Source organism: Felis catus, chromosome B2, assembly GCF_018350175.1.
Source record: "Felis catus isolate Fca126 chromosome B2, F.catus_Fca126_mat1.0, whole genome shotgun sequence".
Classification (NCBI taxonomy): Eukaryota; Metazoa; Chordata; class Mammalia; order Carnivora; family Felidae; genus Felis; species Felis catus.
Window position 1 is genome coordinate 28,225,871 of NC_058372.1, and position 16,671 is coordinate 28,242,541.

Below are 16,671 nucleotides of genomic sequence, written 5' to 3' on the forward strand. Positions count from 1 at the left end.
GCAGGTGTTTGCTGAGAGTGGATTGTAGTGGAGAGGTAATAGGGGCTGAGTAACCAGTTAGAAGTCTGTTAAATATCCAGGGAGAGAAGATGAATTTTTTAAAAAATTTTTTTAATGTTTCTTTTTTTAAAAACAGGATTTTTCTTTATTTAAAAAAAAAAGTTTATGTTTATTTTTGAGAGAGAGAGAGACAGAGAGACAGAACATGAGTGGGGTTGGGGCAGAAATAGAGGGAGACACAGAATCTGAAGCAGGCTGCAGACCACAGCTGTCAGCATAGAAGCTGACCCATGAACCATGAGATCATGACCTGAGCCGAAATCAGATGCTTAACCAACTGAGCCACCCAGGCACCCTGAGAAGGTGAATGTCTTAACTGGGAAAACCACAGGCTCTGAGATGAATAGTTGACTTTGGATTCTAACAGAAAGATTTTGACTCTTTGATTTAGGAAGTAGGATAGGGAAGGGGAGGGGTTCAAAATAACTTGAGTTTTCTCATTTGGTTTGTTGGATGATTGGTAATCTCTTTCCTGTCCTTCTTTTGTTGTTGTTTTGTTATTTTAATTGTATTAAATAAATTATGTAGGCATGATTGATTGCCTCATTGGCTATGAGATTGAACTCAATCTCAGGCCTCATTCCCCTTTTCTAGAAGAGGCCAAGCTGATGATGGCTCAAAACCCCAACCCTCTAATCACATGGTTGCCCTTTCTGGTTAGGCTTTGATAGTGAGATGTCATGAATATTACATACATACGATATTGAAGGCTCATGAATAACAAAGATACTTCCTGGATTTTGAGTCTCCCAGAAACTAGGGACAAAGGTCAGTAACATTTTTTATTATACAACATAACCCAGACACCTATAAGTCTTCTGCCATCTACCTTCACATTTCCAGATTCTGTGTCTAATCTGCCATTATCTTGATAATCAATTTTAGATAAAATGTATAATTCCATTTCTCTCTTTATTCACCTCTCCTACTCCCAAACACACATCTGCCTATTTGCAGCCTTATTGCTACCTTTGGTTAAACCAGTGTCAGTTCCTGCATTAAAAGTACAGTATAAATCTTGTTTTCTTTTGCCTCTTTTGAAAGTTTCAAGAGTTTTTACTCTTGGATTGATTCCTTTTCATGACATCCTATTCTTTAAGATAAAAATTTTCTCCCTCTGCAGATACTAATTTGGGGTCAAAGCTTACAATACTTTTAAAGGCTTTATTTTTCTTTTTCTTCTGTGTTTGTTAGCTAAAAATGCCATAACAAAGTCCAATAGATTGGGTAGTTAAAAAGTTGAAACAATAGAAATTTATTTTCTCATGATTCTGGAGGCTGCAGGTTAAAGGGGCCAGCAGGGTTGGTTTCATCTGAAGCCTTTCTCCTTGTCTTATAGCTAGTTGACCTCTCCCTGTGTCCTTAAATGGTCTTCTTGCATGTGTGTCTGTGTCCTGATTTCATCTTCTTATAAGGACACCAGTCATATTGGATTAGATCCCATCTATATAAACTCATTTTACCTTTGTAGCATGCTATTTTTTAGGGGACACAGTTTAGTGTATTACATTTGCCTTATCTCTGTTTTCTGTGGATTTTTTTGTTTATCTGACTTCCATCTCTCTCTTACATATTTTTCTTGACCATCTTATAGTCTTTGGCTGTCCTTGTATATTTTAGAGTCTGGAGATAGCTGGTTTGTTTAGTTTGTATATGGGCAGAGTTTGTAAGTGGATTTTCTGTTGGGCAATACGACTGCAAATAGCCCTTCTTTTTGGGGGAGAAGACCCTTACATGTCAAGATCTTTGGTCTTTTTCCCCTTTAATTTCCCCAGAGAATAATATTCAACTTATTGCAGGGTGAGCTTTCACACCTTGCTGATAGAGGTATAAGAGCAGAGAAGGAAGAGGCCTGAATATTCTCACAGTTAGGTGTGCAGGTTGACACTTAATCACCCTTACTGTGCCTGGTATTCCTGATTACAGGTCCTCTTCAGCTTGGCTCTTCAGAGATTAAACTTCTAATCTCCTGAAGACTGCAAGGTTGAAGGCAGATGCCAGGGTGTCTTAACTTCTCAGTATATGAAGATATAGAAAACCTGCAATTTCTTGCTATTTTGCTCTGAACCTCCCCTTCATGTTCTGGGGCATCTGAAGCCTTGAGCAATTGAGGAGTTCTTCGGGAGTGTATTAGTGAGGTTTTATTATGTATTGGTTGCCTACTATATGCTAGGTACTGTGCTAGGATTATCCTATGTAACCTTAATTGTAATCTTTGAAAGGTTCTACTATGAGGTTCATTTTACATATATGAAAACAGAGGGTTTAGAACAGAATTAGTAAATTGGAGCACCAGGCTGTGAAAACAAGTGTATTTGACTTCAGAAACTGCACTTTTACCAACTCTGCTACACTCAGAACAGTTGGCAAATTCATGCTTTTGCCAGTAGGTCTACATTCTAGGTTTTGTAAAAATGTCAATATATTGATTTGATCACATTGAAAAAGAGTTGTTATACTAAGTATAATACAAAAATAAAGTGAAGTTCACTACACCTATGGGAATATAGATGTATTTTACTATTTGTGAACATGATAATCAGAACATTTTCCTTTAACAACTTTGAGAGTAGAACAATTTCTAGCATATTTTGAGGGTTCTGCAGGTATAAGCATAGAACTAAATGGTGACATTAGGTTCTGTCATTTTATTGAAAGTTCTAGAACCAAGGGCTTAGTTGTCTATTATTTTTCTGACATTTCCCTCACAGTACTAGATACAGTGTCCTTGGTAAATTTAATGTTCATGAGATGTTGGCAGATAAGCTAAATGACAACTAAGAAATTCAGAACTATATGTTTAAGAATTGTTTTTCTGTTTTGGTACTTAGTGTCTAGCATTCTTGTATTTTTAGTCAACGCTTATTTCAGTTGTCACTTAATCCTTTTCTTTTCTTTCTAACAGATTACTTCTGTAACTAGATCTCCAGTTTGCTCAACAAAGCAGAATGTCCCGATTGCGACAACCCCCCCTTGTGACAGGCATCTCTCCAAACGAAGGAATACCATGGACAAAGGTCATAATTAGAGGAGAAAACCTTGGGACTGGCCCAACTGACCTCATTGGTAAGAGCAAGAACTGTGCTGTGTTTCCATGGTAGATGCAGTTTTATAGTGGGCAGTTGAGGCAAGAGGATATAAAAACAACATTGTGATCTGTACAGAATGAGCTGAATAAAGATTAAAGAATTATTTGGTTTTATGACTTTTCTGTTAAAATCATTATTTTATCAAATCTTGTCAAAATTGCCTATCACTAAGTCCTTCAGAAAGTTTCCCACAGGTGAGATTTTGCCTCCGTTTCCTCAGTTTTGATCTCTCCTGCTTTGATTGCTCAAACAGCCTCCTAGCTATTTTTGCTCTCTTTAGTTTTTCCCTCCATTATACAACTGTTTGTATTCTTTCTCTAGTGCTTGTGAATTATGCCTTTTCTGTTTCTTATTGCCCTTCAAATCAAATCTAAACTCTCTCTCCTTGGTACCACACTATCAGTTTGATCTCTATAGTTAAGAGTCTGTTTCTTAGTTTGCCTTTCCCTTTTTTCCCTATGCCCATTTGTTTTGTTTCTTAAATTACACATGAGTGAAATCACATGGTATTTGTCTTTCTCTGACTATTTCACTTAGCATAATAGTCTCTAGCTCTATCCATGTCATTGCAAATGGCAAGATTGCATTCTTTTTTATGGCTGAGTGATATTCTGTATATGTATATCTTCTTTATCTACTCATTAGTTGATGGACATTTGAGCTGTTTCCATAAGTTAGTTATTGTAGATGCTGCTGCTGTAAACATTGGGGGCCATCCCTTGGCTTGTCTTAATCTCCTCTAGAACTTTAAAAAAATGCTCTGGGCTGCTATGTCTCAGTCTAAAGATGGAGCCTAATCATCTTTTTGAAAATGCAAATAAGTATCATGTACAGCCAGGGTAGAGAGCTAATTATAAATATAATTGTATGGTCAGTTAGGATTATTTTCCTGTGAACTCTGAAGTGCATTCAGAGTAGAGGTGCATTCAGAATGAGGAAGGGAGAGGCTTCAGTATATGCTACTGTGCATGTATATGCCAGTTTCCCATATAAACTTTTCTGGATTCAGACATTCTCTGAACTCTTCTTAATTTATGAGGGACCTATTGGTAAAATACTGGAGATTATGAGTTGGAACTTGTTTTTCTTGAATTATTGGTGCAGGTTGACAGATTGTTTTTTGGCCATCTGGAAAACTCTTGGAAAAGAGAAAGTAAATTGGAGCTCAGCACTATATTTAATAACTGATTTTTGTACTTCCCAGCTAATTCTTTTCACTAGTGTTATTTAAATGTCTTATTTTATATTTTTCTCTAGCCATGGTTTTTGTTTCTCCAGTAAACAATATTTAAATTATTATTCTTATGAAGATAGTCTTATTTAACTTTTGTCTTGGTTTTTTGATGTAGCTCATTTTAGTTTTTTCTTCATCCAAAGTAGAATAGTCCCCAGAATGCAGGCAAATAAACCATACAGATGGAGGTTATGTCCTACATTTTAACTGGAAGCTCCCAACATGACAGTTACTAGTCTATGTAAATTTTAATCTTGCTTTAGCTTCAGGCAGTGCTGTTCTTATTTGACTAAGTGTGTATACTTTTATAAACCTCACTAGTTCAGCTTTCAACCTGCCTATGTATTGCCAAGAAACCATTTTATAAAAAAAGCAAACTTAACCTGCTAAATAATTTGAGTGTTTTTAGCTCAGATGAAGTCTACACTAGCCAAGTAAAACATTATAAAAGCAGTTTATTTGAAATTCTACAAGTTACTTAAAAAAAAGATATTATATTGTATGAAGCAGATTTCTTAGCTTGCAGTGACTTATTAAAAATGTTCTTAAGAAATTAAGAAATCTTTCTTACTATCTTATTTAACTTTTATGACATTTAAAATGATCTATTCAAATCTATGTTTAAAATTAAATGAGGATTATTAATTTTTTTTTTAGTTAAAATGCAGAGCAGATATTAAATCAGAGAAAGCTTTGTAGCAGCTACAACTAGATGAATAAACTTATTTTGGGTAGGTTTTTTCCAACTTGTGCTTTCATGGATATCATTCATGTTTGTTCATCTGAACATGTTTTTAGGCTTCCTGTCAGTATATTGGAAAGCTAATTCCATTTCTTAATTTTTAAAAAAGATTTATTTATTTATTTACTTATTTATTTATTTAGAGTGTGTGAACGTGGGAGTGGGAGAGGGGCAGACAGAGAGGGAGAGAGAGAATCCCAATGTGGGGCTGGACATGGGGCTTGAGTCCAATGTTTAACCCGTGTGCCTCTGTCATTGTTCAGTTTTTTTTTTTTTTTAATTTTTTAAATGTTTATTTTTGAGGGAGAGAGAGAGAGAGAGAGCATGAGTGGGGGAGGAGCAGAGAGAGAGGGAGACACAGAGTCTGAAGCAGGCTCCAGGCTCTGAGCTGTCAGCACAGTGAGATCATCATCTGAGCCGAAGTTGGACACTTAACTGACTGAGCCACCCAGGCGCCCCTCATTGCTCAGTTTTAATCATAAGGTTGTTCTTTAGCAAGGAACCTATATTAGGAATGACTTTATGTTAAATCCTGACATTTATTGTTGAGTAATTTTCCTTTCTGAAATGAGTTAATATTTAAAATGACAAGAATCTTTTTGATAGTATAAACTTTAAAAGCATTAACGTATTGACCTAGAGTAATATCAAAATACCCACCATATATAACACTGAAAGTATTCAGTTTATTAATTAAAACTTTTTCCATTCATTTAAAAAATACATAGACTGATTTATGTATGCATAAAAATTATTTGAGCAAATATTCACTGAAGTGTTTCACAGTGCCTATCTTTTCTTTTTTTTTAAGTTCATTTATTTATTTTGAGAGAGTGAGCAAGCATGGGAGAAGGGGCAGAGAAAGAGGGAGAAAGAGAATCCCAAGCAGGCTTACCGCTGTCAGCACAGAGTCCAATGTGGGGCTTAAGCCCATGAACTGTGAGATCATGACCTGAGTCCAAATCAATAGTTTGATGCTTAACCGATTGAGCCACCCAAGCTCCCTACTCAGTGCTTATCTTAAAGATGGAGAGGAATTCTAGGGGTGCTTTCAATCTCTCAGATTGTTTACATTTTTCAAAACAAAATTGATTTTCAAGAAAGATATCAAAGATGTTCCCATTTTGAAAAAGTAATTTTGAATTATGAATGCATTTAAAAATGTGTAAATGCCATTACACATTTAAAGAAACCAAAAGAAAACTTAGTCCTAAAGAAGCCTTTAAATGGTATTATTAGGATTCCATACATGTATAAATCATATAGCTGTTTTAGGGAAATCTCTAAAATTCATTATTTCAATAAGTGCATCTTTGAAATGTAGTTATTTTTCTCAATGGTTAGTACAACATTTCTACTAAATAGTGCTTTCATTTTAACGAAGGATGACTTGACTCCCTTCCTACATTTTTTAAACCAAATTTGGCATTAATTGAGGTGTTCCTGGTATCTGAAAAAAAATTGTATTACCAAACTTGACTGTTGAACAGTATAAAAAGTTAAATAATGAGAAAAGAAAGTGTGAAGTGTCTGGGTCTTTACCACATACAGTTCGGTTTACTTTTTCCATAAATATTTATTACATTGTTCTCTGCTTTGCAGAAATAGAAAATACAAAGAAAATAAGTTAGTAGAAGAGCTGGCAGTATGTCCATATGGTGATATATTGTTGTTCTGTCTGGGGTACATCTTCCTCACTATAATCTTTCAGTGCCTCCATATTTGGCTACTGCCTAAATTATAATAATTTACTTGGTATCGGGCCTGAGATGCCAGGCACGAGTTGAGGTTTTGGGAGTGTTGGTTTACTATGAGAACAGAATGTAATATAGTGATAGTATCATTAGGGAAACTCAAAGGCACCATGCGCTACCTTTATAGGATGCAGATATTAAAAATGAAATAGTAATCCAGTAATTCCCAAGAACATTAACTACATTCACCTGATTTCAAGCTGTGCCTGGAATAAAATATCCTCCATATATGCAATATACAATTTAAACACTAGGAAAAGTAAGTGCAGATTATGTTTAGGAAGATGGATAAATATATTTGTTTGTAGGGAATGATATATACATTTCTTTGTACACTGTAGAATTTTACATCAGCAACTTTGATTTCTAATAATAGCAATAATTTCCCCTTCTAAAACCTACGGACATAATTTAAGATTCTCATAAGCTGAGTATATGGAATGCCTACACATAATTATTATGGTCATTTTTTTTTTAATCCCATTGGTGTTTGAAGAAATTTAAGTATAATCTAAAGAAGTCTTTGATATTAGAGATAAAAGAGTAGACAAAAATCAATAGAGACAGTATGTTTGCAAATAACATTGGGTATATTCAGTCATAGAAATAACTATTGAACAGGAAATGTTATTTCTAGATTTATTTTCTTCATGGAAAAAACCTGGTAAGACTGACAGAAGAATTGTCTTTTTATGTAACAGACATGACTAAGATCTTTGTTCTTTTGAACTTTGTTACATGCATGCTTTTATTTTCAGGTTTGACAATTTGTGGACATAATTGCCTCCTGACGGCAGAATGGATGTCTGCAAGTAAAATAGTATGCCGAGTGGGACAAGCTAAAAATGACAAAGGAGACATTATTGTCACAACCAAGTCAGGTGGCAGAGGAACCTCAACAGTGTCTTTCAAGCTACTCAAACCTGAAAAAATAGGTATCCATCTTTTATGACTTTTTTCTAAAGAGAAAAATGAAAATATGTTTTGTCTTTTAAAATGTATAACTGGTAGATTTGTATAAAACGTTCCTATTTTCACATCTCATTAACTTAGATTATATTTATTTTGACAGGAATGGGACATTGGTTAAAATTTGCATTACTTTTCGAAACGTAGTTTAGTGAGCTAACAGTAAAATCTAAGGAGGATGGTCATGAGAGAATTATTATCCTAAATTCTTTATAAAATGTTTATTTAACATTTTGCTTTGCCAATTTTAGTTCCTTGATCTTGAACACAGTAATTGCATTTCTTTGTATTATGCAGTTGAGATTTGAGGTAAAATATTTTCCTGATGTGGCCAAATTAGCAATCATATTATCTAAATAATGTTCTTGTTTCCTTCTTTTTCTCTATCCTTTGAGGCCAGTACACAATGTTGCCTGGCCTTTAGCCCTCCAAACTAGAAATAATCTCTCTTTTTTGTATCCTATAGCACTTTATATGTTACTTTTTATGCACTTAACACTTGCTTCCTCAAATTGGTCTGAGGAGTCACTCTGAATACAAATCTGCGCTCTATCACTACAAGCTGTGGAACTTGAATGCTTAGGTTTTTTTGTGGGTAAAAGTGGAACAACAGTATTACCTACCTCACAGGATTAAATGAGTTAGAGCATGTATTGTATAGTGCTTAGTATAGACCCTTACCCTAAGTAAGTGTTTAATTAATTTATCATTTTAAATTATTCTTCTCATAGTTATTTCTGTGTATGGCCATCTCGCCTACTAAAATTAGGATAGTGTCAGATTCATCTTTCTGGTCTTGCAATGTCTTGTACATGGTCTGTACTTGATAAACATTTGTTTAAAGTAGGGCTTTAAGCTTAATTAAGCTTAATTAAGCTTAAGGCTTAATTAAGCCCAGGTCACATATCTCTCTTAAACTGAAAAGTAAATAATTTTGCAAATTGTTTTTGTTCTCTATCATAAAACATAGAGCTTTTCTACAGCATTATCTTCCTTATATTCCTGGATTTTTTTTCCATAAATAAAAACTTAGATAAGGAATTTAAGGGAGAATTAAAAAATATATATATATATATATACACACACACATATATACATATATACACACATTTATACATGTATATACACACATCTACACACACATATGTGTCTGCATATGTTGTACATATATAATATTCCTGTTTTTATTTACTCATTTTTATTTAACATCAAAAATTAAAAATTAAAGCAGGAACTTGTTATCAGTTTTCTGGAGGAACTTAAAACATCTTGGCAGAATCCAGCAATGTCTTATATTTATACAACAGATAAAGACAACTTAATCGAAAGTTTTAACTTTATTCTAAAACATCCTGCCCAGGACCTGGCACAGTATAGGTTCAATAAAGGCTTATCAGACTGAACTCAGGAGTATCTAGACTTGAGCATAACCTCTTGTTGCATTCTGTCAGAACTGTGGGTACTAATAGAATTAGTTGGTTCACAAAGGTTCATACAGCTAGAAGTTGCCTGGGATCAAATACCTTCCATGAAGCCTTCACAGCCTCAAGCTACCCATTGGCCCTTTGCCCATTTTCTGTTTCAGCCCACATTCAGAAGTGGTAAGCCTGTTAGTCCTATGCCAAAGTGAATGTCAAGAATCTGGTCACATAAAAGAGAGTACCATTTTCAGAGATTATATTTTGTTCACAATGTCTGTCCATTTTTTCCTGAATATCCTAGTCATTTCCATTACTCAAGCCATGCATTTCTTGGAAAGTGTTTGACTGATATCTTTATATAAAGAATTGTTGGATATTTTTTTGAATTAGCCAACTTAATTATACTGTTTATTTTTTATAAAATACATTTGTTTGAGCAGAACTTTTTCTCAGAGGCTTAGCTTGTCTTCTCTGTTGAATAATGTACAATGTAACCATGAAGCAAGAGATATTATTTTTGCCATTTGATAGATTTTTAGTGTTTTTAATCAAGCCACAAGCCATTAAAAAAAGAAAACACCCAAAAAACAAACAGAGCTTTTGTGCTGTCAGATCTCTTAAAAATTACCTTAGTGTGCATTTTGTTTTAGGTCTTTAACAAGTGAAGCAATAGCAAAAGACTTAGCCTGTATCTTATTAAGGATGTGCTCCTCATTTTGGTAGGTATTTTGGATCAGTCTGCTGTGTGGGTTGATGAAATGAATTATTATGATATGCGTACTGACAGGAATAAAGGAATTCCTCCCTTGTCTCTGCGTCCTGCTAATCCACTTGGCATTGACATTGAAAAGTGAGTACCATCTTGCCTTCAGTTTTCTTTATTGCTGAAAGCTTTTATATACTTAAGAGTGAAGAGAGTGACATTCAGAAATATCCAGGCAAGCACAGTTGAAGACATCTCTGTTGTTGGGAGACAAGTTGTATTTCTGAAGCCTTGTCAGGTTTGCTGCTTGTGAGTGTTCCAGTTAGTTAAAACTTTTGGTGAAAACTACCTACCTCTTTTAGTTTTTTGAATTTACACTTTGTGAAGAAGAAAAGTATCTTGAAATATTTAATAACTAATACTTTTAATGATAGGAGAATGCGTTATCTCGGGTTTGTGAGTTTAAATATTTAGATGGTACTTGAAATCAAAATAGAATTTTCTGGGGCGCCTAGGTGGCTCAGTTGGTTGAGCCTCGGACTTTGTCTCTTGGCTTGTGAATTTGAGGCCGCGTGGGGCTCTGTGCTGACAGCTCAGAGCCTGGAGCCTGCTTCGGATTCTGTGTCTCCCTCTGTCTCTGCCCCTGCCCCACTCATGCTCTGTCTCTCTCTTTCTCTATAAAAAATAAATATTAATTTTTTTTTCAAAACAGAATTTTCCAAGTGCTTGATGTTTTGGGGAAATATTTTAGAATAATTAGGCCCAGTGTAGTTTTTTATTTTGTTTACGATCCCTGTCTGTAAGTCGTACTTAATCCAGATTTACTTTATCAGTATTGTGACAGGTAAATGATATTTTTCAAGATGTTACCAAATCTGTAATTTTCTATTCTTAATTGCTAGGACAATGTTTAGTAACTTTTATAATTAGTACCTTTATCCTTACATCTTACTTAATCAATTCATCTAACACATCAATCGTGTCTAATTTATTTTCTAGCCTTGATGGTTCTGCTCATGAAATTATATACTGAGTGTTGCTCTGTAAACACTGAGGGTGACAAGTTAGTTCTATTAACACTTTAACCATAGCTTTAAGTTTTTCTAAGAATGGGGAAAATTCTCTGCTTAATCTTTATATATTTAACCTTCAAGCCTACACTTGAAGACCATTAGTAATTCAAATAGTAAGCTGCTTTTTCACCTAGTGAGGTTTTTACCTCTGGCTAAGAGGAAGGGAGCAAGTGTTTGTCTTGGAATTTACGATGTGTTGAGAAGTCCTCGGGTTTAGCAGCTTTTAGTGAGCTTGGACTGTCCTAGGTCACATCTTTGAAGCTCTTTGGCAGTATGGGTCATTCTGGAGCTGTTTTAAGGATTTCAGTGCTCTATAAAGAGTTTGAGGATCAAGAAAGTCTAGAAAAGAATGGTAATTACTAGCTATTTAGTTGAGCAGTTTCAAGCATGAATAGACTTTGCAGTTGATACTAAGCCTTTTAATAGGCTGGTTCAATACCCTTGAAAGCCAGCTTCTTTCCAAGTCCTGCCACAAAAGAAGTGTAGAGCAGGAGGTCCTATATGATTGTTCTTTCGTGAGGAAAATACAGTTTAGGAGTATTGTATGAATTTGTATGAGATTGAGACAAAACTTTCAAAGTTAGGATTAAATTGAATGTTTACTATCATAAAATAGATTTTCTTAATTTTCAGTTTGGCATATAACCCACCCCTTCTGTGACTTTTTTACCTTCCTAGGCCCTTCCACCTTTTGACCGCCTTTATTATTCCTGTTATTGCTGCTACCCACAAAGGAGTTAGGCTTGAAATCTCTCTAATAGCACTTTTTCATAATACGGGTCAGGATTATTCTTTGCTAACATTGGTAACAGTAGCCAGGAATAATGGCACTTAAAGTTCTTGGCTCTTTAAAAGTTCTTTTTTTCTTTTCTGAGAGGTAATCTAATTTAGTCTAGAACCAAACTCAGTTTGAATCATAGCTCTACTGCTTACTAGCAGTATGACTTAACTACTCTGACTCAGTTTCCTTAGGTAGAACATGCTGTACCTGTGTCATGGGGGTGGTTGCGAAGATTCAGTGAGTGAGTGCTTTAGAAGAGTGTCTCTCATAGCAAGTGCTTAAAAAATGTTTGTCATCATTACAAGGATTCAGTGCTCTTGTATAATACACTGTTCCTGGCTTCGCTCCGTCACTTAGGAGGAGAATTTCTTTTTAATGACTATTAAGATTTCGGGGTAATAAATTGTATTAAAATCTTAAAATAGCATTATGTACATTAATTTAAGAAGTGTTTAAATGGGGATAAAATTAACAGTAGTATTTCTTTCAAGCTCTTAAGTTTCAAATAATAATTTGCTGAGCCATGGGATAATTAAAGAGTAGCCTTTTGAAAAGGTAAAATCATGACTGTCCTACAAATATAAAGTGAACACATTTTAAGAGCATTATTTCATTCATTAATTAATGGGAAATCGAGTAAAATGTTAAAACCAGTTCAGGGGGAATTCCAGAGGGTAGACATAATAGGCAATGAGGAATGCTAACAGATGCAGATGGGGCACTTATACTGCATGGTAATTAGTTACATCTTTACCTGATCGGTATTCCTGGTTGCCATCAGCCCTCTACAGTTTAACTTCTGTGTTTCTAACAGAGTTGCAAAATAGGGACAAAGGCATAGATCCCTATAAGAATCAGAAAATACTGGGAAGGTCCTCCAGACAGTGAAAGGATACCCAATAATCCTTTTGCTTATTTAAAGTCTTCTGAAAATTTTCCAGTAAAAGAAGGACAGACTAGATATACCAGCAAGCAAGAAAATGAAAGGTGAAAGTAGGAAGAGTTATAGACAACAAGAGAAGAGAATGTTTTTGGCTAGACATGCTTTTTCAGATTCCTTTTTTATTTTTTAAAGGTACTGCCAGGAAAACCGCATTTATTTTATTGAATTCTCTGACCTCAGATAGAAATCTTATTTTAGAAAAAGAGAAAAGGAAAGGAAAAGCAGATGTTAAAATATTGATGGATTTTATTTCCCTGACTCAATATTTTTCAGATAAAAGTTTTGCTGTCTGTAGAGAAGGATGTACTTTCAGGTTAGAATCCCTAAGAGCATTTCCTTACTGGTTTTTATTTCTGTATGTTAATGTCATTTGGGGGATTCTTTTATTTAAAAGGTTGGAAGAGGATCTACTTTTAATTTTTTAAAAAACTTCGTTAGAGAACGAACACCAGGGTTTTAATTATTACCTGCTTGTTGAAATATATTAATTGAGAAGGTTTGAAGAATTATGTTATAAAATACTGTGGTCCTGATGCATTATCAGATTAAAGTGGTCAGGTCACTTTGGAAGATGAATCAGTTGTTGGTAATTGCATTGTGAATGTTTATGAAATTCTCTTCAGCCGACAGTCACATGTGCAACGTGGAACAGTGGGGTGTCCTGTAGTGTTGTGGCCAGTTCATCTGAATTTGAAAAAGCGAGTGAGAGTAGCAGAATATAGTTTTCTGGTTGCTCTTTGGTGTGAGTCAGAGTTTAATAAACATTTTATTGTTGTGCCCAGCATGCATCCTGTTGTCTTTCAGCTATGGGTTTAACAACTGGCATTTATTGGCTTCATTTGCCTCCTTAAGTCCTTCATATTCCTAAATTTTTTACTGATGTTTTGCACACATGGTGCCTTGATATTTATAAAAATGTTACCAATTGCTTCAAAAAAGATAACTTCACCTTGAACTGAGATTAGGATTTAGTTGTAAAAAGTGTATATTTCTGATTTGTTGTATTGATTGTCACAGATGTATGTGTTCGTTGCACAGCTTAAATTGTAATGGAGACAAATCATTTAAATTGAAAGAGAAGGTAAAACAGGTTCATGTTAAGTAAAAGCCCTCACTGGGTTGTATTTCTTAAAATAAATATTTGTCTAATGGAATATTTATAAGTAATGTTTTTGGACATTGTACATATATGGGAGTGAGGACATAAAAATGAAACTTTGCCCTTGTTTTTATATGGTCTACAACTTTTTTGTGAAATAGTTACATAAGAAAGGCTATCTAGAGTAGTCATTTGATGTGCTGTTTACTTGTTTTATTTCCATGTGGATTTTAGGGCATTGCAGATCTGATTTTCTTCTCATCAATTAGGTTTTTCAGTAGAAAGAAAAGGTGACCAGTTTTCCCAGTAGATTTAGAAACCAGGGACAGGTGGAAAAATAATTCTTAGTATGAGTGTAGAAGAGAAAAGCCTTGGATAAATTTGTCTTTTAGAAATTTTATAAAACAGGTTGTGGGCTGTGATACAGTGCCTAAGTTCAGAACCTGTCACGCCCTATCCCCCAAAATAAGAAAGAAAGAAAAAAACAACAACAGCACACATAACAACCAAAAACAAGCTCATAATATTTAATACACCAAAGTGAAAATAGTGATGCTAAAAATTGAAAGCCAAAAGAATTGAGTATAATATACACACACTGAAAAGAACTATATAAGCTTACTTTTACTGTGTTAGCCTCCCTGCCTTTCATCTTTCCATCTGCCAAATCAAGAAAACATGTTCTCTTTAATGCAAACACAGAGTAACACAACTGTAACCAGGCCTCACTCTATGTGAGGTGGTTAGAATTTTTCTCAAAATGATTTTGTTTTGCTTGCTTAAGGGTCATTACTGCAGATTAAGGGTCATTACTGCAGATTGTTCTCATACTTGAAAGCAAATTCTGATATGTTAAAAACATTCCTGTTTTAAATCTGACCAGTGACTCTCTATACCTGGATCTTCCCATGGCATGGGCTAAATCTTTTCAGAAGATTTAAATCTGAGCTTACACTGCCATCTAATGGAAAGTGTATATTTTAGGGGTGGCAAGAGTTGTCAGCTACTGAAATTGTTTTGATTCATGAACTTGCTTAGTAGAATATGTGTTACTTTCACTGTCCCAACTATGGTAGTAGATTTAAAGTGTAAATTTAGTTTAAATTACTCAGAATATACCTTGCTTTTACTGACTTGTTAAGCCATCACTTCACTTGGTGGACCTTATCCTAAAATCTGGTTATTGTGAACAAACATTTAAGTTTTAACTTTCTTACTTTCTCAGCACCATTGACACAGTGCTTCTTCCTCTCCTAATACTGTTGTAAAGACCATTAACAATTCTCTGTATTCTAAAACAGCACTGCCTTCACTCTCCTTAAATTTCTATCTTTCTAGATATGTAGTTGTGGTTTTATTTTATACCTCAGAGTCACCGGTTCTTTATTTGACAATAGAAGTACCAGGTTCAAATCTCAACTATTTACATGCAATGTCTCTGAGGCTGTTTCCTCACTGTAATATGGGAATATGTTGTTATGACAGTATGTTGTTATGACAATCAAATAACATGATACTTATGAAAATAGTCTGTGAAATACAAAGAACTAAATAAAAAGAATAACAATAACAGCAAATAACATTTTTGAAAATTTGTGTGTTAAAACTGCTAAGCCTTTCAAATGCATTATCTATTTTAATTCTCAAAACATTCCTGGGAGGAAGATATTATGATCCTACTTATCCAGTAACTGGGACCTTAGAGTAAATAGCTTCTCGAAGGTTATACAGACAAATCTAGCAAACTTCCGAGATTGAACCTAGAGCCTGAGCTCTTAACCACTACTTATTATTATTGCCTCCCACTTATATAATGCTATGAGCCATCTCTGCTTTTTGTAGATATGTTCCCTAGGCATTGTCATTCATTGTGTTTTTTCCAGATCTTCTATTGCATGTTCATTTTGAGGTATTTGTGTAAAGCATATGTTAGGCATATATTTTAGGATCAAATACTGACTCAGGATGCGTTCAGCTATAAGTAACAGAAAATGAAAATTAAGCTTAAACAAAAAAAAATATTTATTTTCTCATAATATACTGAGTCCAGAGATGGTGGACTCCATTGTTGGTTGAGTCAGTGACCTAGTAATGTCATCCAGATGTAAGGAATGTTGGTGTGCTATTCTGTGGCCCTTACCATAACACTTTTTTTCTTTGTAATTGTCAAGTGGCTAAAGCAATTTCTGCTATTCAAGCAATAATAACACACAGTAAGTAATAATATAAAAATCTAATATGGAAGCCATAATACACAATAATTAATAAAACACAATAATGTCTAGAGGCAGAAGGACCCTATTTCTTCTTTATTCTCCTTCTTAAAGTTTGGAGACCTTTCCCAGAAATATTCAAGTAGATCTTCCTCAGACATCACTGGTCAAAACAAGATCACTCAGTAGATAGCAAGGGAAATATGATAACCATGATTTGCTTAGGATAATTGATATTTATGATTGCGCTGGTGTGTGGGATTGTTTGGTCTGAGGGTGGAGGATGCATGTTGGATCACTACCCAGAATTAGACTTAATTGTGTGATTTGGGGCAAATTATTTGACCTCTCTCTTAGAATTTTGTCATCTTTAATATTATAATTTCTTATTCTTATAATTCTGATTCTTAGGGTAGGTCTCAATACTCTTCTTCCTATTTAAATTTATATAGTAACATTGGTAAATGAGTTTTAATGTCTTCAGTACGAAATCACTGTAAAGTAAACTCAGTCTTAGGGGTGATTATGAGGAGATAGTATTTTGACCAAAAGATCCAATACTTTTCAAACTCTGACTCATTTAGGTGCCT

At 34.4% G+C, this 16,671-nt stretch overlaps 1 protein-coding gene across 2 annotated transcripts in view; it reads left to right on the forward strand.

Moving 5' to 3' along the window:
- Positions 1-16,671, forward strand: part of EXOC2 (exocyst complex component 2) — a 283,378-nt gene that overhangs the window by 50,179 nt on the left and 216,528 nt on the right. For both annotated transcript variants that reach the window (XM_006931507.5, XM_003985860.5), the window contains exons 2-4: positions 2,966-3,126; positions 7,638-7,814; positions 9,993-10,119. In XM_006931507.5, the coding sequence (XP_006931569.1) occupies positions 3,009-3,126; positions 7,638-7,814; positions 9,993-10,119 (422 nt within the window). In that variant the 5' untranslated portion in view covers positions 2,966-3,008. The remainder of the gene's footprint in view (positions 1-2,965; positions 3,127-7,637; positions 7,815-9,992; positions 10,120-16,671) is intronic.